At 34.0% G+C, this 27,986-nt stretch overlaps 3 protein-coding genes across 3 annotated transcripts; 1 reads left to right on the forward strand and 2 right to left on the reverse strand.

The window, feature by feature from the left end:
- Positions 1 to 155: 155 nt before the first annotated feature.
- On the reverse strand, positions 156 to 13,314 carry LOC105213115 (uncharacterized). Its single transcript, XM_011185686.3, has 9 exons — positions 13,156 to 13,314; positions 4,168 to 4,402; positions 3,964 to 4,103; positions 3,610 to 3,906; positions 1,924 to 2,013; positions 1,032 to 1,115; positions 814 to 964; positions 601 to 740; positions 156 to 537 (listed from the first exon to the last, which is right to left on the reverse strand). The coding sequence occupies exons 1-9, from the start codon at positions 13,235 to 13,237 to the stop codon at positions 236 to 238; spliced, it is 1,521 nt and encodes a 506-aa protein (XP_011183988.3). The 5' UTR covers positions 13,238 to 13,314; the 3' UTR covers positions 156 to 235.
- Positions 13,315 to 14,482: 1,168 nt separating this feature from the next.
- Positions 14,483 to 17,386, forward strand: LOC128922141 (uncharacterized). The gene is made up of 2 exons (XM_054231765.1): positions 14,483 to 15,080; positions 16,025 to 17,386. The coding sequence occupies exons 1-2, from the start codon at positions 14,788 to 14,790 to the stop codon at positions 16,884 to 16,886; spliced, it is 1,155 nt and encodes a 384-aa protein (XP_054087740.1). The 5' UTR covers positions 14,483 to 14,787; the 3' UTR covers positions 16,887 to 17,386.
- A 1,333-nt stretch (positions 17,387 to 18,719) lies between these two features.
- Positions 18,720 to 23,220, reverse strand: LOC105213114 (protein takeout). Its single transcript, XM_011185685.3, has 4 exons — positions 22,638 to 23,220; positions 22,229 to 22,466; positions 19,456 to 19,701; positions 18,720 to 19,393 (listed from the first exon to the last, which is right to left on the reverse strand). The coding sequence occupies exons 1-4, from the start codon at positions 22,720 to 22,722 to the stop codon at positions 19,195 to 19,197; spliced, it is 768 nt and encodes a 255-aa protein (XP_011183987.1). The 5' UTR covers positions 22,723 to 23,220; the 3' UTR covers positions 18,720 to 19,194.
- Positions 23,221 to 27,986: the final 4,766 nt, after the last annotated feature.

Consider the following 27,986-nt stretch of genomic DNA (forward strand, 5'->3'; position numbering starts at 1 on the left):
GAGGAGCGTATAAACTTCCCGGTTATACCCGAACTTATCCCTTAAATTATGATTGTCAAAAATTACTACCCTCGTGTACTATTCTATGGTTCTTGTATTCTACATATATACTATATATGTATTCTACGAATGTTTTAATTTGGTTTTCAAATATATAATTTAGGAGCTTATTTTATTTTGTTATTTGGGATTTCAAGTAAGTAATTTTCAATAAAACTATTTATTATAAACCAGTTTACTCTACAAATAATTTATCGTAAGGTGTTTTGTCAAAAACTTGATCGATAATACTTGACATCAACTTGGATAATTCTTTGGAAAAAGTCGCATCAACTTCTTGGAAAATTTCTTTCCAATTTTCATTTAAGAACAAATTCATATTGTCACCCAAAGCTTTGTCACCATTGAAGAGATTTTCAAAATCGAAGAACACCTTACTGGGCTTAACATGGGTTCTGAATTTGTCGGTCTTCATATAAGTGGCGCCATCCTTCTCAACGGGCACACCCACCCATTGTAGTATAAATTCAGCATCAACTAAAAACGAAATCATTTTATTATATTTAATAAGTGTTTGTAAAAGTGATAAATGTAATTTACTCATAGTGATATTATTTTTGCCCGAACCGCTAATGGGCAATATCAGAACGCGTCCTTGTATTTTATAGTCGCCGACCAAGCTGGACACCGGTACCTTGAAGCGTATCTCGTGTTTTTTCGTGAGATCTTTGCCAAAGCCTCTGTACAGAGAAAAAAAATTAAAGATATTTATTAAATATAATATTTGTTCAGTTTTCTTATCGATCACCTCACCTAACTTTGTAAGCTGTGGCATTAGCGACACCATAAATTTTATTGTTGCTAAATGTTAAGTCAATATTCACAGGATTATCAGCGCCTTGTTTGAGTGTGAATGTGCCGGCATCAATGGGATCGATTGAACGCAGATTTATCGAGGTGTCTCCTAAGCAATAGCATATTAAATATTAATATATATATGCATATAATGAATTTGTATGTATCTGACTCACCTTGATTTTTTTCACTTAAATAATAGTTGACTGCCTTTAGTAAACAATCGTCGTCTCCAAATTTACATGGCTTCGGATCGTTTGCTGTAGATCATAAAGATATTTTTAGAAAGATAATGAAAATTAGACCACAGATGTATATACGAATATAAAGTAATGATATCTATTATAATATATTATCCATTTTCTCAACATTTTATGAAGAAGTCGGAAACCATGGACTAAAATAACGTTATACGTCTAAGACTAAAGTAAATATCTTTTTTAAATGTATTATCTATTTGTGATAAAAATAAGTTTTTAAAGGTATTCCTAGTTTTTAAATATTTGAATAAAATATATTAAGTGATCCAAAGTGTTTAAAAACATTTTTTTTAATATTCTCTTAAATACTAAGTTGGTGGATGTACAATATATAGTTAGTTAAAAGCCTATTCAATAGTGTAATTTGAGAATAGTAATATTTGTAATTTTTATGGTTTTGTGGTTTCTTAGAGAGCTAAGACGTGACCTTAAGCACTTGTTAGTTTGGGAGCTTGAGTTTGATGTCACTTCATCACTGTTAAACCTTAATCTAATCTTAAGCTCAGAGCTGTCGTCCCTCTGTGAACATTTTTGGGTTTTCATCTCATGTGTCCATGAAAAAAGGATGGTATGTATATGCAATGTCATCCATTTGCTAGAACTTTGCATGGTATCGAAAGAAAAAAGACTTAAAATCCTCTTATTCCCAGTTTTCGTTTGAATTATAATAAAGTTATGGAAGCTTATGTGTTTTTATATTTTCGCAAAGTATTAAACTCGGTAAAAACATTTTTAGTTCTCACTCAACGGTTCGACAATATTTCACTATTATATTTTTTTATTCTCAACTTTTTCATCGAACACTTACGAAATTCCGCACTATTAAATTGTAAAAAGCAGCACACAAGCACAGTTATAAAAGCGTCTCGGATAAACATTTTGTATAACCAACGGTTTTCTATTCAATTATATAACTGTTGATAATCGTTTCGTCCTTTCTCCGTGTTGTTTTAACAATTGTAAGTGTTTCGCCCCTATCCGGCTCGATATCGATGCGCAAATGATCTGAATCAAACTATGAGAATTGTTGAAATCTTGCTTAGTTTTTATATGAAAACGGTAATTATTTTGTGCATATGCAATACATTATGTACATACATACATATGTGTGGATTCATGTATTCGTACCAATTATTCTATCAATATATTTTAATGATTACGGTTATTTAACTACTTATTGACTTCCATAAGATACGTGTATGTATGTGTTACGAGATGTGAAATATAAATACATATAGAATAGTGCTTGTTAACTACCAGTTTTTGTAACTGTATACATATTTCAAACAAATAGTTTTAAATAGAACACGCCGTTATACATATAAAGGGTGCTTTCTTAGGTGCACATAATTTTCTAAAGTCAGGTCAACATGTCATATCAGCTCGTCATGGTATGTGTATAATGTTTATAGTAAATAAACTTTGAAAAGACTCACATCGAAAAAATATTAAAAATCGTTGAAATTTATTGCCAAATCTCGCGTTCTGTCTTAACGAATACAATTAATAATGAGAGGGAATACTCTTGATCAGACTCACCAGACTTACTTGAATCCAGAATATATTACTGATTATTGTGGTTTCCTTGCCAATATTGGTCCATACTTTTTTTTAAGAATCATTCGAAATTTTTTTCCATCTGCCATATTAATAGTTTATTTCAGCACTACAATGGTGACAGAGTGCAACAAGAACTATAACACACGAAACCATTTCTTTATATGAGAGCAATTTTACTCACATCAATATTAGATCAGTTATTGATTAGCGAAGGCCCTGTTACAAAAAGCAGTGTAAAATTGGATTCATTTCAGAATTTTATTTTCAATTAAGTTTTATTTAACAATTTTCCTCTTCATATCCTAGGACAAATCTCGTGAGGCAATGTTAACTCCCCGGGAACATTTTCCATACTCCAAAGCTTCTGAGATACACTACATTTACAGGTACATTTTTTAAGGAAAGTTTATCAAAATGTTTCACTAAGAATCAGTTAATAATTTTTAATTAATATCACCCATTCATATTAGCCGTCATCTAGCTTAATTCAGTGGAAGTGAGTAAGCGCTTAGCTCGCTAAAACGGTTTAACCACTGTCTATTTTATCTGTTATGCCAGTTGCTTATTCGATTCGCACGCCTCTGAGATTTGATAATAATGGCAATATCAGTAATACAAATGTTTCGGACTACTGTTTTATTGACGATACTTTTTCCTTCAACCTTCACATAACAATTACAGAAGTATAGCTATCTTGTATGCAAATCTATTTACTTAAGTACTATATATTTATTTACGTGATTAAGATTTTAATGATAGTGCAATAAAGATATTTACATGCAGCATATTTAATTGTTCCACTGTCAATATTACTAATTGTCTCATCATTATTAACAAACAAAAACAAATTACATTAACAGTTGCATGTATATATTTATATATATTAATTTTAATATTTAATGCAATTTTACAATTTCACCTAGTGTATTTTATATTTGAAAGATTTCATTATAAGGAGTCGTGCTGAAGACTTGCTTTGCACCGGCTTTCATTACCTTGGCGATCGCATCATAAAATGGTAATTTCAATTCGGCATAAATTTCCTGCCAGTTTTCATTTAGAAAACTATTAAGGTTTTCACCCAAAGCTTTATCGCCGTTAAACAGATTATCGAGATGCGTTTCCATACGTTTCACTTTGCATTCTATGCGAAAATCTTTAATATCCATAAATGTGTTGCCATCCTCATTGCGCGAAGTTGCGTCTATGCGTATTCTGATCACAGGTTCCACTGAAGAAACTCAAAATTATTTTTATACAGTTACAAATAGTTTGTGGTGGCACTCACCTAGTGTGATGTTACTTTTGCCCTCGCCTTTAATAGGCAATATCAGTACCTTACCATCAATTTTGTAATCGGATAACATCGTTAAGTAAGGTGCTGCTATTATGATTTCGTGACGTCCTTCTGGATTTTTGCCGAAACCTCTGTGTAAAGCAATGTTTATAACAGTTCTTATTACTATTAATTGCATTATTTTTTCAAACTGACTTGACTTTTCTTGCTCTCAAGTTATTGACGCCATATCCAAATGGGTTCCTCAGCGAGAGCTGAATTGCTATAGGATTCACAGAATCTCGACTAATGACAACATCTTCCATTTTGAGTGGTACCATTTTGGGTAAGCCGAAACTTTCATCGCCCTCATACTTTTTAGCGAACACAGTGTTTATGTTCTCAATAATACACTTGCCATCACCGGCAACACATTTTTTTATGTCATCGGCTGTAATTAAGAGCGAATTCAAAATATTTTAAATAACGAAATAGTTTTGTGTTAACAGAAATGTGATGAATACTAGATTGGGCACTCAATTTTATGAACTATTTTTATAAAAAAAAGTATTTTTACTCCTTAAATATTTGCAGTTTGATTGTCATATATTGTTTCTTTGTCTATACTGTAAGATTTAGATATCAGCTTAATAACCTTATTGTCTAATATATTTCCTCTCGAAGGAGGGAGGGCGTGATACTTTTTTAAATTACGAGGACTACTCTTCGGAGAATAGTATATTCTATTCTACAATGAACCACTGCATAAAATAGACGACATTACTGAGCAAATATCAATTCCAAGGATTTGTAGATCCTTTATATATATCTATGTTCCCGTAGTTTCTAGGTGAAACATAGGGCGTCAAATCAATCCATCATATAAAGCTTACATTAAAAATATCGGAATTTTGACCACTTTCGGTTTAACTACTACAACATTAGTTTGGAAGACAAAAGAAGAAAATAATATTTCAAGAAGTTCCATTAAAATATTTTCTCTTCTCTCTTCCGAGCATGGTTTACAAAACTTGACTTCTGATACAACTACAACAAATCTTGAAACAGGTAATGAGTGACTACTCGGCAAATGCAAATAACATGTTATTCAAACATGGCACTTCATAAATAAAAGAGCGTGAAAAAAGATTCAAAGGGTCAATTATAATGTTATAAACGTGTTGCTCCGTTAACTATTGTATGATTACTTTTAATTATTATTTATTGTAAAATATTTATTCAATAAATTATTCTATAAATATTTAATAAGATTATCGGTCTGGTTTAATAAATAAGGATGTGTTATAGGAAAATAAACTAAAAGCTACTAGGGGTTTTCCGAATATTCACCCATCTGAATGAGGTATAGCTACTAAGCTGTTCAGGCACACATTTATTCGGGTATAACCTAACTGAGCCTATTGGCCCCACATTATAAGAGCCCTTGAAGCTAAGAACACACTCCCTATTTGTTGAAGATCATCTCCAATTACCTATCGGTCAGAATACTATTACTATGACACAGACGAAGGACCACAAAACTATGCAGTTGAGTACCACAAGGTTCTGTCCTGGGCCCGCTCTTGTGGAATGTCTTATATGATGGAGTACTGCGCCTCCCATTACCCAAAGGGGTACAAATTATTGGATATGCTGATGACATCGCAGTGACAACAGTAGCGAAAGAAATAAGCCAATGATTACTTTGTAATCAAGCGGCGACAAAAATAAAAGAATGGCTTACGGCGACAAAGCTGCAGCTAGCAGGCCAAAAACAGAAGGAATACTTATTACAAGCCGGAAGAAACTGGAGGTTGCCACGCTCAATATTGATGGATTTAACATTACAACACAACGGTCATTAAAATACCTAGGAATAATGATAGACTCGAGATTAAATTACAAGACTCAAATAGTCATATAGACAAGGCCTGCGAAAAAGCGACAGCGGTGCTGACGAGGATAATGGTCAACATTGGTGGACCTAGCCATAATCATGTACGCCGCACCTACAAACATATATGGGGGACAGCGCTACGGCAAAAATCATATGCAGATAAGGCAAGAAAGATAGTTCGTATCGCATGAGGCTATTGGAGTCATTGCAGGTATCATGCCCCCAGACATAATGGACTGAAGAGAAGAAACAGGAAAGACAAAGGAGCCTAAACGAATGGCAGGAAGTGTGGCCATAGGCTGATTAGAAGTGTGAAAACGTGGGTAAATAGAAAACATGGCGAAACTGACTTATACCTTACATAGTTTTGGACGGGGCATGGTTGTTATAGAGAATATCTATGCAAATATGGCCATGATGACCAAACGTATTGCTCCTTCTGCGGCAGCAGTGTAGAAAATGCCTTACATGTCTTCTTTTCGTGCCCGAGATATGAAAATGAGAGATCTGATATAGAGAACTTAACAACGGATCGAGTGAAGCCGGAAAATCTCGTACACTACCTGTTCCAGTCGAAGCTGGTTTGGGACAAAGTTAGAACTTAGCTATGCATGAGCTCAGAAGGAAAGAGTGGCAACGCAGCGAAAGCAGAAGGAATAATGTGACGTAGGCCGGATAGGTAGACTTGACAAGCTAAATGGCAAAGCTTAGCTCCACGAAATAATGCTTAACGGCATTTTTGGGGAGATTTTTAAGTAATGACGACGGAGTTAAGGGTTTAGTACGTAGGCGTATTGGTCCGCAAGCCCAGTGTATAATGAGCAAGGTCCCAAAGATCCGTAGCGACCAATATGAATCGTGCATACCATCTGACGGTATCTTTCGAAGATTCCCCCTCCGATAACAAAAAAAAAACCTCTTTCTAGCTTTATTATGCGCCCACAATTTCTTTTACCGTTGGTTCCCAGTTAGAGAACAGTTATTCCTCGTGCACAATCAACAGATCTGGAAACTACTTTGGTACTTTTAAGAATAGAGGACAACAATAATTTTCCGAACACCTTAATGAATACTATCTATATGTACACACAAGAACATACACGATTGTAATGATCCAATTAATAATATGCAATTAAACATTTTAAGTTTCTAATTAGCTTATATGCGTGATTTGGTTATGATTAAATTATTATTTATGAGAAAATTTATAAATAAACAAAAAAACACGTAACTCTTTTATTATATAGATTAGGGCTCTTAAAATTATTCGAATAACCTGAAAACCGATTATTCGAATATCCGGTTTGTAACCGTTCTTACGAATATTAACCGGTTAGCACTATTCGGTTAGTCGCAATGTTCCGACTATTCGAATAATCGTTTTACTGCGGTTATTCGATTAGTTATACTGTCACTATTCGAATACATGAAAATTGTTTGCAGTCTAAAGGCCTTTGATTTTCCAGATATAGGTCCGTATTTTCCAGATATATACAATGTGCGGTATAAATCGGTTGAGAAGTGTTCGGGCAGAAGGGCACGAGCATAACCGACCACTGACCGACCCAAAAAAACCGGTTCTTCACAGAAAACGAACTACCCACTCGTCGAAGTTTTGTCCCAAAATGCCCCAAAGCCCCACCCATCGACCACCCACACTGCCACGAGTGTGTCCCAAAAAAAACCGGTTCCAAAAAGTAACCGGTTACTGCAGTACTAGGCATATGACGCAAAAAACAGAAAAAATTCGGCAGCAAGTGGGTAGGGGTATAGAATAGCGAACTCAAGAAACATACCACGCAGTGTTGTATCTGTCATATTTTAATTTTGCATGTGAAACAACAACAGTTTTGGCATGCCAGTCATAAAAAAATAGCGAGTTTTTTGTTAGTTTTAATGTTTCACTTTTTTCAATAAAAATAAGAAAATTAATGAACTTGCACTATTCGAATAGTCGACAACGAACGGTTAACCGAATAGTCGAAAATGAGCGGTTAATCGAATAGTCGATGACTGACGACTATCCGAATAGTGCAAACCGAATATTATTATTCGAATAATGCCCTATTCGGTTAATTCGGTTAGTCGATTAGTCGAATACCAAGAGCTCTAATATAGATACATATGTGGTTTATGAATCATGCTCGCTGTATATGCGGTATAATACCAATCCGAAGGATGTAGATTTTCATTTACGGTAAATAGCGGAAAGTAAGTAAGCAAGTAACTGTCGACTCAATTATACGTTAATTAGCACGGAGCTCTACAAAAATTTTCGTTATACTTAGAATACTCTTCGATTCATGGGGCATCGTTAAATACATTCTTAGTTATAGGGTTCAGCATATTGCTGCAGGTATACATTAATTTCCTTGAAAAATCTTTTAATGTATTGATGTTTCGGGTAGTCGCGACTTGCTGGCCATTTACCGATATTGAACATTTGCGGAACAGAATTGCCTTGGTAGCTAGATTTGCTTTTTTATGTAAAATATCCTCTCATTTAGATATTTAAGCAGTACAATTCACTTAAATGAATTCCGTTAAGCGGGGATTACTGTATTCACGTTCGTTTGCGCGTAGAATCAAAAAACTTGTTTGCTTATTGTGAACGGTTACTTATATACCTTAATTGTGAATAAATACATTTGATTGACGCCTAAATGTATGCAATGTAATGTTGTTTTTAATTTACCAGAGACAAAGAACTTATATGGATTTATATACGTTCTCTAATTGAAATGTGTTTTTAAAAAATTATTTCAACTACAGCAGTATTCAGACCAGTTCGTTATATCAAATTGTTCGTTAATTAGAGTACTCACTTAGATATATGTTTTTCAATAAGAATGAGTTAAATATCCGAAAATTTAAATATAATAATACTAAATTATTTTATTAAATTATTTGTTTAAAAAATAACAACTTAAGACAATCAAATGTTGCCTTAAGGGGTCATCCCATGGCTCAAAAAATCGATTTTGGTTTTTTTTTTTAATTTTTTCGTTATAAGCGGTTTTCATTAAAAATAATATTCATTATTTCGGAAAACTACTGTATTATAATATTATTATTTTTTTTTAATATTAGCTTGAGAATGGAAATAAAACATTACTTAATCTCACTTTTAAGTTTCAAATGAAATTTTTAAAGAATTATTATAAAATACTAGCAGACCCGGCCACACATTTTTGTGGCTAAAGTATACACACATTAAATTAATTTGGTCCAATCTCGGCTTCGGCGACGATATTGATTACTCGAGGTTGATTTATGTTATGCAGCATGATGACAACTCACATTACGTTTAATTACAAAGTAAGTGGTGATAGTACAATCAATTTAAAATAGTTTGGGATAATTGACTACGTCATCCTGGTTTGTAGCTGTGTCAACTCTCTTGGACCGAAATTCTAAATTGTCGCATTAAGATCATCGATATCTTTTTTTTTACCACCAATATAGGTCATTCAATAAGTCATTTATGGTTATCATATTGAGGTTTCATGTCAGGAAAACTTCTCTTTCGAGTCAATGAAGTGACAGAAATCTGTTGGAAATGCTATTAATCCATCGAGGTGTCAACTGCCAACTGTTTCTACATTCGCAATTTGATATTGTTGCAAAAACACTCATATGTTAGCTTTTAATTGGCGATTCTTTATGTGTCGCCACAAATTAAATGATTTTAGGCATGCGATTAGCCCGTTAGTAACAGTTCATCCAGGAATAATTGGAAGAGTCTGGCGTAAAGCACCTGTTAACAGAATCCTGGCTCCACCAAAAACGTTTATCGACAATCAAGATCTTTTAAAGTCCTGTGCAGTACCTCCAACGACTTCTTGAATATTTGGAAAATCTTCGTTATAGCGCTATTTTTGGCGATTTTGCCGACTGGTGTTTCGTTCATTTGCAATTTAGGAGTAATTTCAAGGCCGAATGTGCCGTTTGTTTTCCTACTAACAGGTGCCAAGTTGCCCCTATTCCCGTTAACCTTGGTGGTGAAAATGAGTGAAATTGGTTCTGGAATTACATCAGCCCTCATATACTATATACGATGATGTTCTATTGGACTTTATGCCGAATATATAGGTCAACTTGTGTGTTATCTTAATAAAATTACATCAATAGATTGCGAGAGTATAAAATATTCGGTTGGACCCTCCTTCCTTATTTGTTACAAATTGTTTTGGGCTATCGGCACAATCTTATACAATTGAACAATAACAAAAATATTTTAAAAAAGCAACAATGATAACCTTCAAAATATTATTTTTTTCTTTTCTCTTTTTATATTTTTCTTCTCAACTCGAATAAAATTCTCTTATTATTATCTTCCTCGCAATTTTTCCATATTTACTTACTTTCTAATCTTTTTATGGCCTTCCACGAATATTTCAAGACTAAAATTAGCCAGATCGGTTTGGCCGTACTCGTTTTTTTTTGCGGCATAAACGAACAGCAATTCATTTTTATACTCTCGCAACATGTTGCAAAGAGAGTAATAATAACGGTTGTTTGTAACACCTAAAACTAAACGAGTTAGATATAGAGTCATATATACCAAAGTGATCAGGGTGACGAGTGGAGTTCAAATCCGAATGTCTGTCTGTCCGTCCGTCCGTCTGTGCAAGCTGTAACTTGAGTAAAAATTAAGATATCTTTATGAAATTTGGAACACGCGTTCCTTGGCACCAAAGGAAGGTTGCTTTCGAAAATGAGTTAAATCGGACCACTGCCACGCCCTCAAAATGGCGAAAACCGAAAACACATAAAGTGCCATAACTAAGCCATAAATAAAGCTATGAAAACAAAATTTGGTACAAAGGATCGCTCTATGAAGGGGTATATTTGGATGTACTTTTTTTGGATAAGTGGGCGTGTCCCCACCCCCTACTAAGTTTTTTGTACATATCTCGTAAACTGCTTGAGCTATATCAACCAAACTTTCTGGAATCGTTTCTTTTAGGTACTGCCTTATACATTCCAAAAATGGGCGAAATCGGATCATAACCACGCCTACCTCCCATAGGATCAGGGTGAAGAGTGGAGTTCAAATCCGAATGCCTGTCTGTCCGTCCGTCCGTCTGTGCAAGCTGTAACTTGAGTAAAAATTAAGATATCTTGATGAAACTTGGCACACTTGTTGTATTTCTTGGCACCATAGGAAGGTTGCTTTCGAAAATGAGCAAAATCGGACCACTGCCGCGCCCACAAAATGGCGAAAACCGAAAACACATAAAGTGCCATAACTAAGCCATAAATAAAGCTATGGAAATAAAATTTGGTATGTAGGATCGTACTATTAAGGGGCATATCTGGATGTAATTTTTTTGAGGAAGTGGGCGTGGCCCCACCCCCTACTAAGTTTTTTGTACATATCTCGCAAACCAATAGAGCTATATAAACCAAACTTTCTGCCCTCCTTTTTTTTAGCCACTTCCTAATACAGTCCAAAAATGAAAGAAATCGGATCATAACCACGCCCACCTCCCATACAAAAGTTAGGTTGAAAATTACTAAAAGTGGGTTAACTCACTAACGAAAAACGTCAGAAACACTAAATTTCACGTAAAAAATGGCAGATGAAAGCTACACTCAGATTTTTTTACAAAATGGAAAATGGGCGTGGCGTCGCCCACTTATGGGTCAAAAACCGTATCTCAGGAACTACTCGACCGATTTCAATGAAACTTGGTTTATAATAGTTTCCTTACATCCCAATGATATGTTGTGAAAATAGGCCAAATCGCTTCACAACCACGCCTACTTCTTATATACCAGAACTTTGAAGACAATCTGAATCGTTTACTTTACAATAAATAAAGTAAGTACTAGTGAAGATATCGGTGTATAACTTTGCACAAATACTATGTTAATAGTGTGGCAGCCCCATTCAAAAAATCCGAAATCGGACCATAGGTTTTTAAGGCCCCATATATCGAACACGAGGACCTCGGTGCTTCTAACCTAATATTATGGTCTCCAACTTTCAATGCACTTTATACAATATATATGACGGATAGGTGGGTCAAATTGTGTATTATATAAAATAAATAAATTTAAATAAATAAATTGCGAGAGTATAAAATGTTCGGTTACACCCGAACTTAGCCCTTCCTTAATCGTTATATTATATTATTATCAAGCGACAATTATTTTTAATTCAGCACAGGACCATTCAAAAATTTCAAATTTTTTAACTCGTGATATCTTTTGAATGGTATGTCAGAATCTAATAATTCAAAAAGTTATATGAAGGAAGCGATCTTAAATAATAAATCATTTATTTCGATAAGGATTAATACTAAGGTATAAATAAAGAGCCTTTTCAAGTAGTGGTATTTTAATTAATTTTTTTATATAAAATCGCTTATTGTGACAAAACTATAATAGTTAGAGGTATGATGTCGCGACATTTTTTGTAGATAATGATAAGTTCTACAAAATTGTAGTACATCACTTTGTTATATCTTCAATCGTTTTCGCAGCATTCGCGATTAAAGAAAGTTTTTTGGTATTTTTTTACATTATCCGAGTTTTGGTAAGGAACCCTATTTTTTTTTTTTTAACTAATATAGGCTATATATATCACTCAGGGATAGTATAGCTTTCCAACGATGAAAGAATTTTTCAAATCAGTTCAGTAGTTTCGGAGCCTATTCGAGACAAACAAACAAAAAAACAAACCTTTCCTCTTTATAATATTAGTATAGATGATTTAAGCTTAATAATCCTCTATTGACTAGAAATTTAATGGCACAAATATTTTTTATTCTTCTTTATATATATTATCCTTTTATTCCATTGAACAAAATATCACTTTATAATTAGGAATTTATCTAAAAGTCCATTGTTTTTATTGTAATATAAAAAAGTTCTCTAAATAGTTGTGTGGAGATAGCTACTGGGGAGATCAACATGCTTTAAGAGCTTACACGCTTGGATAATGACAACAACGATAAAGCTTTTTATAAAATGTTCGAGGTAATGACGGAAATTCATACTTTCGGTGCAAATTTTAGTTTTTTATTCGTCGGATTAATATCTAACAACAGTTGGCTGGATATTATCACTTGTAAGGAGCAATCGTTGCCGTTTGTCGACTTGCCGAGAAGAAAGCGATTATTGGGCACTCGTAAAATTGAACACTGTTACTTAACATTATATTCTTTTAAAACAGGATATACTTTCACTCAAATCAGTCAGTCACTAGAATTTTCCACCAAATCCATATAATTTTTTTCTCCATAATAATACTTCCTGCTGTCTATGAATGACAATCACACAAATTGATAGAAACTTACGAAGCTTCGCTGCACTGTAGGATATTAGAATGAAAGCGCAAGTTGCTTTCAGCACGTTTGCACAAGCTTTAGACATACGCATCCTTATAAATTTCACCGTTATAAAAATACTTAACCGAACTTCAACTCGTCTAAATCTAGATAAAATTTAAACTTGCGTTAGTGAAACTTTTATATAGCCGGAGACTGGCTAAAACGTTACCTTGTCGCTAATTGTCGCTTAATCATCTGAGTCGCATTTGATGCTAATCAATGCAATAAATTATAGAAAGAATTCAATTATCGATTACAGAATCGTACATTGTGTGTACAAAAACCGTTTGGGACTGCAAGTTGACCACATGGGTGGCACGACTATGACTTTGCAGCGTTTTTAGTACAGAGGTACTGAGTATGTAGGAAGCACGCCGCGCATTGCATTGGCGACAATTCTGACAAATCACAGCCATTTGATTTAGTATTGATTTAACTAAAAGCAAAAAATTAATAGAGAATTCAATTCTAACACTGTTTTTTGCGCGCCACATATTAACATATGTAGTTGCTAACATTTACATATATAAATGTACCGTTTTGTTCAATATCGATATGTTGCATAACACCGAGGTTGAACTGAAGTAATTAAGTGGTTATTGACATGTTTAAAGAAAAGTAATAATTCATAATGAATTGTTGAAAATGTTTGTTTGTTTGTTTCAACGCGTGAAAAGTTACAGTGACATTTTGTAATACGAGTATAGCTTAACCCTTGTGAAGTCAGATTATGTACATATCTACATATTCAAATATTTTACTTCAGTTCAATATAGGTTACGATGCTGATTCCACATAAACATCAATGAGAGCAGGTCCTTTGTAATGCCAAAAAATTCTTAAAAATATATTAAAAACTCCTCACGGGTTTAAACCTTCAAAGATCTCACAGCCTCACTAGTCTCGTTTGTCGAGCAGCGTTTGCCGAGCTAACTGGATATATGTACCGCTTGAGCTCAAGAAGAAACGGAATGAATTTCAAAGTTCTATTGATTTCAAAATTCATTGATATATAATTTCCTGAGTTTTGTCATAAATTAGCATTGAACCTTTAATCCTTTTAATCTATATTTTGATTCCATATGCTCCAGCAGTTTCCACCACAGTGCGACAAGTGAGCAGAACAACTGTAATTTTTACTGAGGTAAACATAATATTTTCTTCAGTAGTACGTTTTTTGTACATCGCAGCAATCGAACTTTCTTGGCTTAACGCAGTAGAATTCTGCACATATTAAAAATGTACAGTTTAAACTGTTAAAGCATTACATTAATCACAGTAGGGTGCTTAAAACATGTTATTTAAACGTTGACACACGTGAATATATATTTGCTTCAACTATATGTAATTCTATTCAGATGATAATTGGCTTACACCTGATATGAAATCTTAAGGGTGCGTGCAGAGTGGCCGCTTGTTGCCGAGCCGAGCCGACTGACGCTTATTGCAAGAACTTGCTCATGCGAGAAACAAGTTTGAGTGTGCATAGTGGATGCGAGAATCAGCGCTGATATTTTATCTATTATTTGTGTTTTATGTATGTTTGTATGCATTTGGGTTTGTTGTTCATTCGTGTTTGTGAAATTGAAGTGAAAAGATATGGATTCGTCAGATGATGAGTATTTAGCTTCGGCTACTGTTTTAAAGTATTTTATCAACAAAAAATCATTTGGAAAACATCCAATAAATGATAAACGAAGTGAATTTGGAGAATTTCATCACTTATATAGTGATTTAAGAAAATATCCTGCCAAGTTTAAAGAATATACTCGAATGAGTATTGAAACTTTCGACTATATTCTCGAAAAGATTGGTGATAAATTAAAAAAGAAGTGGAGTAATTTTATTAAAGTACCAATATGTCCATGTGAACGCTTGATAGTAACTCTCAGGTAAGAAATTTTTTATGTTTTATATATTTGTATTTATTGTATTAAATTCATTCATTCAGTTTCCATTGTATTTTGGTCTGGAACCAATGATGATGAAGTTGATGGTATATTTGTACCTTCAACTGTGGTAAATGAGATCGGTTGAAAACAAGGAGTTGTGCTAAGGTCTAAAGAATTTATCTGGTAGCTTTCAGAAGAAACGCTGGTTGGTGAAGACAAAGGCGCGTATCTTGAAGTTTCATTGGACAGTGTGGGCATATTTTTAACTTTTGCATACACGTATTTATAAAGTACATTTTGCATTTCCATTCGACACAGAAATTTATTCTCTGGGTCCAACTTCCGAATATGCGGCAAAAGAGTTACGAAAAATGCTTCATCTTCATCCAATACAGTCTTTTTTTCCATTTTTTTATTTTCCAGCAGTGCCAATTTTCTTTTTTCAATTTCCAACAATTGGGCAGTGCTGTTAGAGGTATTTTTTTTTTCGATGGAACTTCACAGCTGAACTCGTCATTGTCGCACAGATCTCTTGTTTCTTCGACTTGTGAAGTGTTGAGAATATCTTCAATTTCTTCTTCATATACAACCTCTTCTTGGGTAGCTTTTACACTTGACGCTTTTAAATTACCACTTAAATTTCTGAATTTCATTTGGTCCTTTAAAAACAGTAGAGAATTGAAATAAGGCCAACTCGAAGTAATTTGTGATGCGGCATCCCCCGATTTTGGAGTTGGAATTTTGCGTACTTCACATCGAAATTGATCGCGTAAATACTTCCATTTTTTTTTAAGTCTTCCTCTGCAAGATCAAATAAAACCATATAATAAAAATATGATAAAAATTATATGCATACATGAATTTAAACAATAATATACAAAAATTTATACAAATAATATAATATAAATTTAAATAACAATTTTTGTTTTAACTTTCTTATTTAGATTTCTGGCAACTGGAGCATCATTTGCCTCACTAGCTTTTTCGTTTCGGCTAGGCAAATCAACAGTAGGAGCTATTGTTAAGGAGACAACACAAGTTCTATGGGATAATATGTTTACTATACATATGCCGCAGTCAAACGAACAATGTTTTCAAGAAATTGCAAAGCAATACTGGAAGCTATGGAACTTCCCAAATTGTATTGGTGCTATCGACGGGAAGCACATACGAATCAAGTGTCCAGTAAATACTGGCTCCATGTATTATAATTATAAACACTTTTTTTCTATTGTATTGCAAGGTATTGCCGATGCCAACTGCAAATTTATTGCGGTTGAAGTTGGTGGATACGGAAAGCAAAGTGATGGTGGCACTTTTAGCTCTTCCAAAATCTTTAATCTTTTAAAAAGTGGAGAACTACCTGTACCAGGAAATACATGTCTGCCAAACAGTGAAGAAATTGTGCCATATGTATTTCTTGGGGATGAGGCTTATCCCCTTTTAGAATGTTTGTTAAGGCCGTATAGCCGAAAGGAGATAACGGAAGACCATGAATATTTTAATGCCCGTCTTTCAAGAGCTAGAAAGTGCATTGAATGCGCCTTTGGGTTATTAAGTGCAAGGTTCAGAATATTATGGAAACCCATTGAAACGGATCCTTTGTTCGCTGAACTCCTTGTAAAATGTATATGCCTTCTACACAACATAATTATTGATTTAGAGGGATTAGATGAAAATTTAAAAGAAGAAGTGCAAAAAGAAAATTTGGAAAAAATCATAAAAGAATTCAATAAAACAAGTGTCAAAAATGGTAGATTAATAAGAGATAAATTTTGTAATTTCGTATGCATGAATAAAATATAACAAATTTCAATGTAACTTACTTGGTATTTTCATTTCTGAAGCAACGGACATCCATAGCTTTTCCACTAAAACACGGTTATGATAACATTTATTTTTCTGATCCCACAAAGCCGGCCGAGAAAAAACTTCACTTATTAATTGTTCTACATTCATTTTAAATAAACCAAAACACACGACTGTACTCAAGAAAAGTTCAACAAGAATGCCATTAAATGATGAATGACAGCATATGATTTTCATTTTAATTTTACTTTTTCCAAAGAATTTTATGTCCAAAACTAGCTTTTCGCAGAATAACCAATGTTTTCGGCGCTGAAATACGCTTTGGAACTGTTTTCTCGCATTCAATCAGCTTTGCGCTCTGACCAGCTCGGCGCCCACTATGACCTGTTCGCGCTTATTTGTACTAATTTGTATAGTACCAGTTTTCTCGCATTGGTTCTCGCAATAAGCGTCAGTCGGCTCGGCTCGGCAACAAGCGGCCACTCTGCACGCACCCTAAGACTTGAGTTAAATATGTAGAAGCGAGAAGTTGTAGAAAAGAAATCACAACATATTTTCATGCATGATTTCTCTCTAAATGAAAGGAAATTAAGTAAAGGTATAAAAATCTATTAGGTATGCGTATTTATCAAAAACGGCCAAAAGCGTAGGGCTGAATCCAATTCAGCTTCGTAGTGAGTATCCATTTTATAGTAAATATGTATATATATAAAGTCCTATGGCTACGTTGTGGAGTAAAGAGCCTCAATGAGATTCTTCCATTTGTTACGATCTTGTGTTAGCCTCTTGATTTGACTACACCTTTTTTGGAGCTTATATATTTCGATGTCCCAATTTCTTCTCCAGGATAGAGCGGGTCTGCCTTTCCTTTGGCTTCCTTGTATTCCAGTCGATCGCGTTCCGGGTGATTGTATTTGGATCTCGTCTCAGAACATTTCCGAGTCAGTCCCATTTTAAATTTCTTTTGAAAATTTCGGCTATTGGGGTGTTTGGTTTGTGCGTGAATACAATTCGTGTTAGTAACAAAGATGGGGCATCGGTTTGTGAAAAATCTTATAGTTATAATTTATGGGGGATAATTTCTAAATCTTACTTCTTTTGGAACGACTTCTCCATTTTTTGTACTGGTATAAAATCTAGCCTTCGAAATCTATTTGAAGATATTATTTGAAACCCTGGTTGCAATTTGATACCGATACCAGTAAAGTATTTCAAAAACTGGATAATCATAAGGAAGAGATCGCTAATGATCAGCGAGTACAATATTCTGTCACCTCTGTGAATAAGAAATATCTTTCTTAAATTACTGTTAGGCTAACGCAACAGCTTCTTTTGGATTGCTAAAAACTAGAAATATCATAGAGAACGTTCGCAGAATGGTAGTACATGCTAGGCAAATATAACTCCTGGCATTCGTCAATTATTAAAAACGACCGTACGTACATCGGGTGGAGACAGAGACTCAAAGTCGAGAATTAAATAAAAAAATGGGAAAAAGGAATACAAATTGTGGATTAGGTATCAACTATAACTATGACAAAATATACAAGATCGGGACGGAAAATAAAAAAAAGATTTATTCGGAACATGAGTTCCCACAAAGTTTTTCTAAGATAACCCAGAGCAAATTCTGAAAACTATCAGCAAATATAATAAAGACTGCAGTTTCAGAACTGAAACAAAAGCGCGAAGGATTTAGTAGATCGCTGGTGGAAGCAAAAGATTCCACCCAATACCACTCACAGATATATATACGAGAAACCGGGTCGAAGTAAACAAATCGTAGCCATTGATTGAGAGTCAAAATTGTAAAATAAATCGGAGAACATATTTAAATTCATAAAATTTATTACCATTTTCGGTTGCTCTTACTGCAAGCTTTGCTGGCATATATGTAAATATATAATTTCAACAACTAACAACAAATCTCAATTTTGTTTTGACCCATTTGATTAGTTACTTATCAATTTATTGTTGGTATAAAATTTTTACGAATTTTACATAATTTTAAGCCAAAATCACATGATACTTTGTTAAAATTTATTTTACAATTAGAAATTCTTATCAAATACAACAACACACAAACAAAATTTTCCATAGGCTGACAACACGATAAAAATTTTGCTATTTCCAATAACACAACATACATAAAAAACGCTCAATTTCGACAACCACTTAATATGAAAATAAATTAAAATACCCGATTTAGAATAAAACTGCTTGTGAAATATAGCATGAGAGTTCCTTTAGACCCATTTACATATACACGTACATACATAATCAATGTAGATAGAGTTCTCTTCCTTTAGTCCGCATAAATTTCTTCATAGGCGAAGCGCTTGAAGAGTGTCTGCAATATACTCTTCACCACCTCAGCAATGGCCACATGTATGGAGGGTTGGAGCTCAGTCCAGACCTCATTCCAGTTTTGATTCAAGAACTCATTCAGATTGCTGCCGAGTGCGGGATCACCGTTAAACAAATTGGTCAACTTGATGCTCATTCTGTGGCGAGAAAATAAATTATTTGAAGTGGTCACTAAATATACACGAAGATTTATTATTACCTCTCTGGTTCCACCAACACTTTCAGTTTGTCCACGCTCAAGTAGGTTTTGCCATCCCTGGGATGAAGTGCGGGCTTGAATTTTACAGAGAATTTGGGATTGTGCAGCACAATGTTGGCATCACCGTCACCTTTAATGGGCAAAATTAGAATACGTCCATCGGCGACATATTTACCGCTCAGCACGATTTTTGGGAATGAACCGTACATTTCAAATTTGCTCGTGGCTGGATCGCGATCGAAACCACTGTAAAACATAATGAAAAAATATTAAAGTGTTGTAAAAGAAATATTGAGAATTCTAAGCAGAATGAAATTGGAGCAAATTTTTTGATAATTTGGTTTTATTTCAAACTTTAACAGTTATGTAAAAATGCATTGAACAGCAGCCCAATCAAACTTAAGAATAAGAACTGCACTCGATAATAATATTGGAAGATGTTAACTCCAGAACTAAATTGATATGGCTCCCCTTTATAACATTTACATTACGGAACTAAACAATTGCAATGTTAGTTCCATTATGGAATAATTACCAAAACGCGAATGGACAAAAATATAATAAAATACAACACAAATATAAAGTAAATAATGCATAAAATTAAAATAAATTAATTAAAAGTGAAGACAATGTATTTCGCATGCAAATACTAGCTGAAAAAGCCTAAAAGCAAACAAATCAGTGCTCTCAGCTGTTAAATAAAACATCACAACAGGTTAATGAACCACTCATGGATAAATTCAAAGCGAAGAAGAACTTTTTAACATAAATACATTTAAGTTTGCAAGTTGTTAGGCCTAGATTTCGATATTATTGCAATTGAAATGAGGCGATAATTAATAAGATCCATTGATTTTAACAATTCTGTAGACATATTTGTACAATAAACATATACAATTAGAGCATGTATAGAATTGTTGCACGTGAATACGTGTGAATATGTAAACATATGTGTTTATTGGCAAAAATAGTATAATAATCAAATAATCTCTCCACTACTTTTCTAAATACTCGCCATAGACTTTGAACCTGTGACAAGCTAAATAGTGGTTACACGGGTATTCCTACTAACAGCGTTAAGAAGATTTCAAATTTGAATGTCGAAGTAAGCATGATATGGCATAAATGGAAATTAATTATTTATCTTAATCGTATTATGAAATTCCTCATATGTATTCACATTAGGGTGGGCGCTAAGCGAACTGACGAGAATTTATTTTATTTATGGCACAACAAAATCGAGTTAATTCGCATAAAGAAGCGAATTTAGTTGAAAATAAAGAATTATAAGGTATTACTTCGATTTTGAAAAAATAAAAACGAGGAAACTTTCAAAGAATCAATAAGCCAAAAATTCTAAAAATACCAGCAAGACCCAAATAGAGCATTAGTTTGGTAACTGAGTTATTATACATATTTGCTTCTAAACAAATTTTATCTGACTCGATTTGCGGAAAATTAGTTTCGTTTTTATTCATCAAAGTAAATAAAAGTTTTTAAAAATAATTAATGGTGTCAACTAAAAACTTCACTGATTATCAAAAATGGCTTAGTTTTTCAAATATGTCTAATTTTTTTGATAAAAAATCAAAACACATTAAATTATTCATTATTATTAATATTAGTTTCCCAAATTTAAATCTTTATTAAGTAAAAAGCTGAAAATTTTTCCTATAGGAAATGTAGTGATATATTAGGCCTCTCTTTCAATACAAAAAAATATTTCCGTAAAAAAATACACGTCTCTCCCAAGTCTAACCTCTTTCTGTATTATATTTTAAATGTATTTGTCTGTATCCCAAGAAAAAATAACCGTTTCGGGATCCCACATTAAAGTGAGATAACTTAATTCTTTATTTATTTATACTTGATGTGTTTCAACTGTTTACAAATCAAACATATATGATATGACAAAACGAAGTAACAAGTAGGTATTGTTTACTTCCTGAATAGTTTTTGTGTTGTTATGCAGTAATAATTGAATTAACAGTTAAATATTTATTCAAAATTTTAACAATTTAGTTTCAAATAATATACTATTTTTTGCATAGGCATTTTTGCTCATTTCAAAGGGATTCTATAAGGATGGAATACAGGTATCAAAACTGATAAAAGATCATAGGATAGCACTACATATATTGGTGGGGTTTAAATTGTATAGAATTTATTGAATTGTGTAATTAAATATCTTGAGTGCATGACTACTGCTTTGCAAATTAAGGGTGCAAATTTCGACGCAAGTTAAAGCAGATAAAAGAAAACGATTTAACTTTTGACAAATCCTCCATGCGGACAGTGTAAAAATCACTATAGGGCTTTTTGATACGAAAAATAAACTGAAAGCAGATTTTTAATCTAAAACGGGGCCTAATACTTAAAGCAAACCAAAACTGAATTTTTATATTTTTTCAACGATTTTAATGTTTCATCGTTATTATGAGACCTATTTAATTTAATTTACTCAATACCCCATGAAAGATTGATTTTCTGTTGATATTTTTTACGAAATAATGGCCTTCATATCTGAACATAAAATCAGTGTCAACAATTTCCCAAATTTTAGTTGATTCTAAATTCACTTGAAAATAGCCACTGCCCAGTGTTCTTAGTAAAGCGGAAGAACACTTTTGGCGCACAACGCAACGCGCAACGCGTACGAAATTTCAATGAGACCTCCAAACTAACATTTTTTAAGCCGCCCATACACATACAAATTAAGTTTGTACGAATAATAAATTAATGAAAAATATATATATTAAATAAAAAAACTCACACAGCACGATCAATCTTAACGGCAGACAATCCCTCAACATTCACATCACGGAAATTCAATTTCAAATTCAGCGAGCCGGTACGGCCATCTGAAATGTCGAAGCGCTTCACAATGAAGGGTTCAATGATTGGAAAAGCCGCCGGTGGGTAGCCGGTGCGTGCATACTGGCGCACCAAATTCGTTGAAGTGCGCGTTATGCAGTCTGTGTCGGCGACGCGGCAGCGCGGTATATCAGCGGCTAAAAGTGAAAACAACAAAATACATGAGTACAATGCGAATTTCGTTATGGCAAACATAACTGCAACTATAAATCAAATGAGCCGAGCAGGCTGAAAGCATGCCTTTAATTTACAAAAAAAGAAAAGAAACAATAACAACAACAATAATAAGACATTTGGCAGAAACGTACGAAAATTGGAGCTGGCCGCCGAGGTGAGCAGCAGACTGCTGCAGAGTACGGCCACAAGGACCAAACACTGTTGCGTCGTGAACATTTTATTTCTTTCTTGATTCTTTTTGGTTATCGGTTGCTATGCGCCACTTTATTTTGTGCCACCTAACAGCAACTTAGTTGATTTGTTCACAAAATAAGTGCAGTGGAATCACTCGGCTGCAGCACACACTTGATTTATGTAGACGCGGCGTGCAGTACAAAAGACTTTAGCGACGAACTTGGCAATTTATTATAGACGCGTTTATGTATGTTTGTGTGTGTTTTTGGCTGAACGCGCTGCGCGACCGTTTTTTACTGCAAATGTTCGTTAAAAATCACAAAATGGTAAAAAAATTTCAAATATATATATTTTTTTTTATAATCGAAAAGTTGCAATTGAATTCTCAAATTTATTTAACACATCAATAGCCACAGCGTTTTATTGACGATATTACGTATCAGCCTTACGCGGCACGGTCGCGCACTCGTGTTGTGCTCAGCAAATATTGGCGTTGGAATAAGTTTTTGCGAACTCTTGGCCGAGTTCAATGCTAAACTGTAAAACAGTTCTGGACAAACGCAGGCATTTATAATCTTTTTTCGGCCGCTACGCGCGGCTTCAAAACCTTTTCGCTGTTGTTTCATTATAGCTTGCGCGCGCATGCGTTCGTGTGTGTTTGTGTATTTTTAGACTTGCTGTTGTTGCTGTTGTAGTTTTTAACGTTCGTTTGTGGTATTTACTTTTAAGTCGCCTATTCAACGATTCTACGACGCCAATAGCAATTTGCAAGCGTTCGCTATAAGCACACACCAACAAGCATACATACATACACAAATACATATAAACTTAGTATCAGGCATTTTGTTTGTGTGCGTGGAATTGTTCATCCAAATGACTAAACGGATAGTTCGCCTTACTCCCATACATTCAATACGCCCGTCCGTGTTTTCATCATGTCAGCTGAAATCGCTTCGCTGCTTGTTGGCGACGCGCGCGCTCGCTATCCACTATCCGTGTTCAAAATCATAAATAATTAGTATTATTAACAGGTCTAGAAACGCACAAAAAGTTCTATAAATTTTTAATTGGCTCCTATCAAGTTTTTGTTTTCACTTGAGTGTGTTTTGCTCTTTCATATCGTCATCGTCGAAATCGTCTTATATGTTGTACCAACATAGATACATACATATATATTACATACTTAGCCATATATATTCAGCGCAGCACCGTAACGCGTCGTTTCAGTGTCCATACCAAAGCGTTTAGCAGGAGTACGAGCGTAATGGTGATTTTAGCACAGAGATATTTCAGAAGATACACATGTATGCTTGTGTGTTTGTGTTATTATTGGCCTTAAATTGTTGCTCCTACCAATGCTATTATTTTGCGTCTTCATCTCCTCTACTACATACTCATTGTGCGCGCATATTTAGTAATGCGATTATATTCCTTAAGCGAAATGACTTGTAGAAACCGGCAAGAAGAAACGTCTCAAAAAGAAAAGAATTATACTTTGTCTGCTGAAATGTTTTATGGTCATTGTTTGTTTTCTAGGTGCAGTTCTAGGTAAAATTCCTTTCCATTTCAAGGTCAAATTGATTAATTTTGTGCACAGTTTTAACCCACATTATTAGCATTGATTTCATATACTAATATGCACACATATACGGACTACTTAAAGTGGAGATTTATTACTTTATTGATGTAAATTATTCCGAGAAAGTAAGAGAAGATCGTCACTTGTTAAATGCCCGATTTTTACGATTATTTGGAAATGTTGAGTGCGTGACAATCACTTAATGGATCGTGTGTTCAATTTTAGACTGAGCAAAATTAATATAAAGTAGGGTTAACACTTTTCGAAATGTTGGACAATCGTACCATACCTCACGGAATCGAATGATTTTCCTCAAAACTGAGATCCCATTAAAAACGCATGCCAAAATTTGATGAAAAGGTTGTTGTTGTTGTACAAGGGGTACAAAATATTCCTCAAATTGCTTTAAGGTATATTTCAAGCATAGGTGCACTGCACCACCATTACTCTAAAGTTAACATCTACAGAGACAGTCAGGCAGTAATCAAAACCTCATTCTACATATCGGTCAAAAGAGTCTTGGGTAGCAGGATGGCAGGACGTAAAGGGATATTGCCAAGAAAGGCATAAAACTGTCATCTGTAAACATGACCGACTTCGGTAAACCCATGCACTGTCTATTTGATGATCTGGACGGGATCATGACAATAAAGATAAAAGCGCGTTGGAGGGATCCTGCAATGGCAATACCACGCTTCGATAATTTGGGCGCCCCACACTATGAAAAATGTGTAGAGGTATTGGTAGTGAGGTTAAATAACTTTATTTTAAATTTGCGTTAACCGCTGATATTCCTAAAGGAAGACTACTCATCATTCATTGACGGAACTCCATCTGGTATCGCTAACCACCAAAACTGGTTTATGCGTAGCTTTGCGGCCTGTCAGACTATACTAATCTAATCTTTAGAGAGGGCAACATGTTTTGGATGAAAACTCGAGCGATCTAACTTCCTCTAAGGTAACTCCTTTGTGCAAAAATCGTGGAGAATTTGGCCAAAACGCGAAAAATAAACAACCAAGAAAAAAATAGGGAGCTTTGAAGAAATATCTAACTGAGCACACGATTCGTTTAAATTCAATCACATTGAACAAAGATTATGGATAGCAGAGCACTGTGAATTATCTTGTTGGCGAGTTTGCTCTGAAAAGCATTCTGAAATAGTGTGGAAATACTCATCGATTTTTTTACAAGTTTTCAACAAAATAATTCTCTTGCAGCAAGGGTTTCTAAAGCCAATGAAAGAAGAAAAGTTCGAATAAATTGCTGGACCCAAACGGAATACGTCTTTTGATGGGGCTTCACTATACCACGATTCTGTTCAAACTTCTTTCAAGCAACGTAGAATCAACTCTCTATTTTCTTCATAGCCATATCGTTTTTGGTGAGGTAGCTATGATTATTGTTGTATACAATATTCGGTTCCACTCAGAATGAGCACATCCTTATTTGAAATAAGGAAAAAAAATGAATATTCATAAATGCAAGTTAATGTCCAAAGAAATTCTGAGTAACAATTATATATTCCACTAAGCAAATGCAAATCTTTCACATTTCTCACCTTTCATGTGCGAGTAAATATTAAATTCCTTAAATCAAACGTCAGTTTTACTAATTTAATCCACAATCACATGCCACACAATCTATAATCAGACGTGAATTAATTAGAGAAATGTAGAAAATTAATTGTTTAGTAGTTGTAAATGGAAGTATATATTATAATATATTGAATTTCAGATGATTGCAGTGAATTTATAAAGAAACACTGAGCACATGACAACGAGAAAGTGGTATCTATTATAGTAAATTTGCGTTAAAAGTAATTTGTAATTAAGTGAAATATTTTAAGCATATAGCTGATATTTTAAGCCTTTAATAAGAAACGGAGAATTAAAGATATTTGTATTAATATTTAAGTCTATTATCTTATAATTGAAATATTAAAATAATATTAATTGCTTAAAGTTTTGTAGTGTTTAATTGACAACTCTACAAATGCAGCTCTTCCTATTAATAATTAAAATTTAGCTGAACTTTTAGTGGAGACTTTTCAATAATTCGTGGTGTAAGGGGAGCTTCTTAGATATTTTAACTTATATGCAAAACTATTTCACAATGTAATCGTCCATGTTAGAAATGAGAACTTCGACTGCACGATTTTACCTACTATGCATTCAACAATAATTATAGACAACAACGCCACGTTTCAAACACAAGCCAGGACTACTCTCATCAAAAAGTGTTGAATTTCTGTAGAACAGGTACACTCCACCCAAAATTTGGTGGTATAAGTGTCTTATCATGTCCGTTCAAATATATTATTTAGAAACATAGCATATTTATCAATTAAGGAGATTAGTTAATATCAATATTTTCAGCTATATGTTATCACATTGATGACGTCACTCTAGCAGTAACATATTAGACCATATTCAGCTATATGTCATCACATCATATTCCTTGACACCATGAGACGGTCGGTATTGAAAATGGGCGAAATCAAACCAATGCCACGCCCACAAAATGGCAAAAACCGAAAACATATAAAGGGTCATAACTAAGCCATAAATAAAGCTATAAAAGCTATAAAATTTGGTACAAAGAATCGCACGTGGCATATTTGGATGTAATTTTTTTGGGGAAGTGGGAGTGGCCCCGCCCCTAAATATAAACCAAACTGCAGTCGATTCCCTTATGTACTACATCATACACCATGAAAATAGTTGAATTCGGACAATAACCACACCCACCTCCCATACAAAGGTTATGTTGAAAATTACTAAAAGTGGGTTAACTCACTAACAAAAAACGTCAGAAACACTAAATTTCACATAAGAAATGGCAGATGAAAGCTGCTCTCAGATTTTTTTACAAAATGGAAAATGGGCGTGGCGTCGCCCACTTATAGGTCAAAAACCATATCCCAGGAACTACTCGACCGATTTCAATGAAATCCGGTACGTAATATTTTCTTAACACTCTGATGAAACAGACGGAATATAGGTGAAATCGGTGCACAACCTTGCCTATAACTCAATTTTGAATTCCATCTGGTTCCTTCACTTTATAGGATATATTGGAACCAATGAATATGGAGGAATAAAACAAATACTGAATTTGAGCTTTAACATCACTTGTTGGAAAATTGTCGAGATCGGACTATAACTTATCAAGCTCCCTGATATCGCACATGTAGAACTCAGTGCCTAAGGGTAAATCTCTCAGGTATTTTAATTTAATTCAGAAGGAATTTTTCTCTTATAATTGTGTATGTCTCTGTACCAAAAATGGTTAAAATCGAGTCATAACTTCCCTTAGTTCCCATATACCTTATATTCGGATTATCAAACTTCCGGCAGGCTTAATACCGCATATATCGGTTAATATGTGATATATCTTAGCAAAATTAAGTGAGCATATAGTCCTGGAAATAGTGTCTATTATACTATTTATGATGATTATACATTGGACCCTGTGTTATCTTAATAAAATTTCATCTATAAATTGCGAGAGTATAAAATGTTCGGTTGCACCCAAACTTAGCCTTTCCTTACTGGTTTTGTCAAATATATTTCCTTTTTTTGTATTTTGTGCATTCAAACCTAATGTATATATGTATTAAATCAGCAATCAATGCAATTACTGAGAATTTAAATAAAAAAATGCAAATATTGGGTAATTGGCATAGTTGAATGACACCAGCTTCTTTATTTTGACCAATCACTTA

The sequence above is a fragment of the Zeugodacus cucurbitae genome, chromosome 2 (assembly GCF_028554725.1).
Source record: "Zeugodacus cucurbitae isolate PBARC_wt_2022May chromosome 2, idZeuCucr1.2, whole genome shotgun sequence".
In the NCBI taxonomy this organism is placed as follows: domain Eukaryota; kingdom Metazoa; phylum Arthropoda; class Insecta; order Diptera; family Tephritidae; genus Zeugodacus; species Zeugodacus cucurbitae.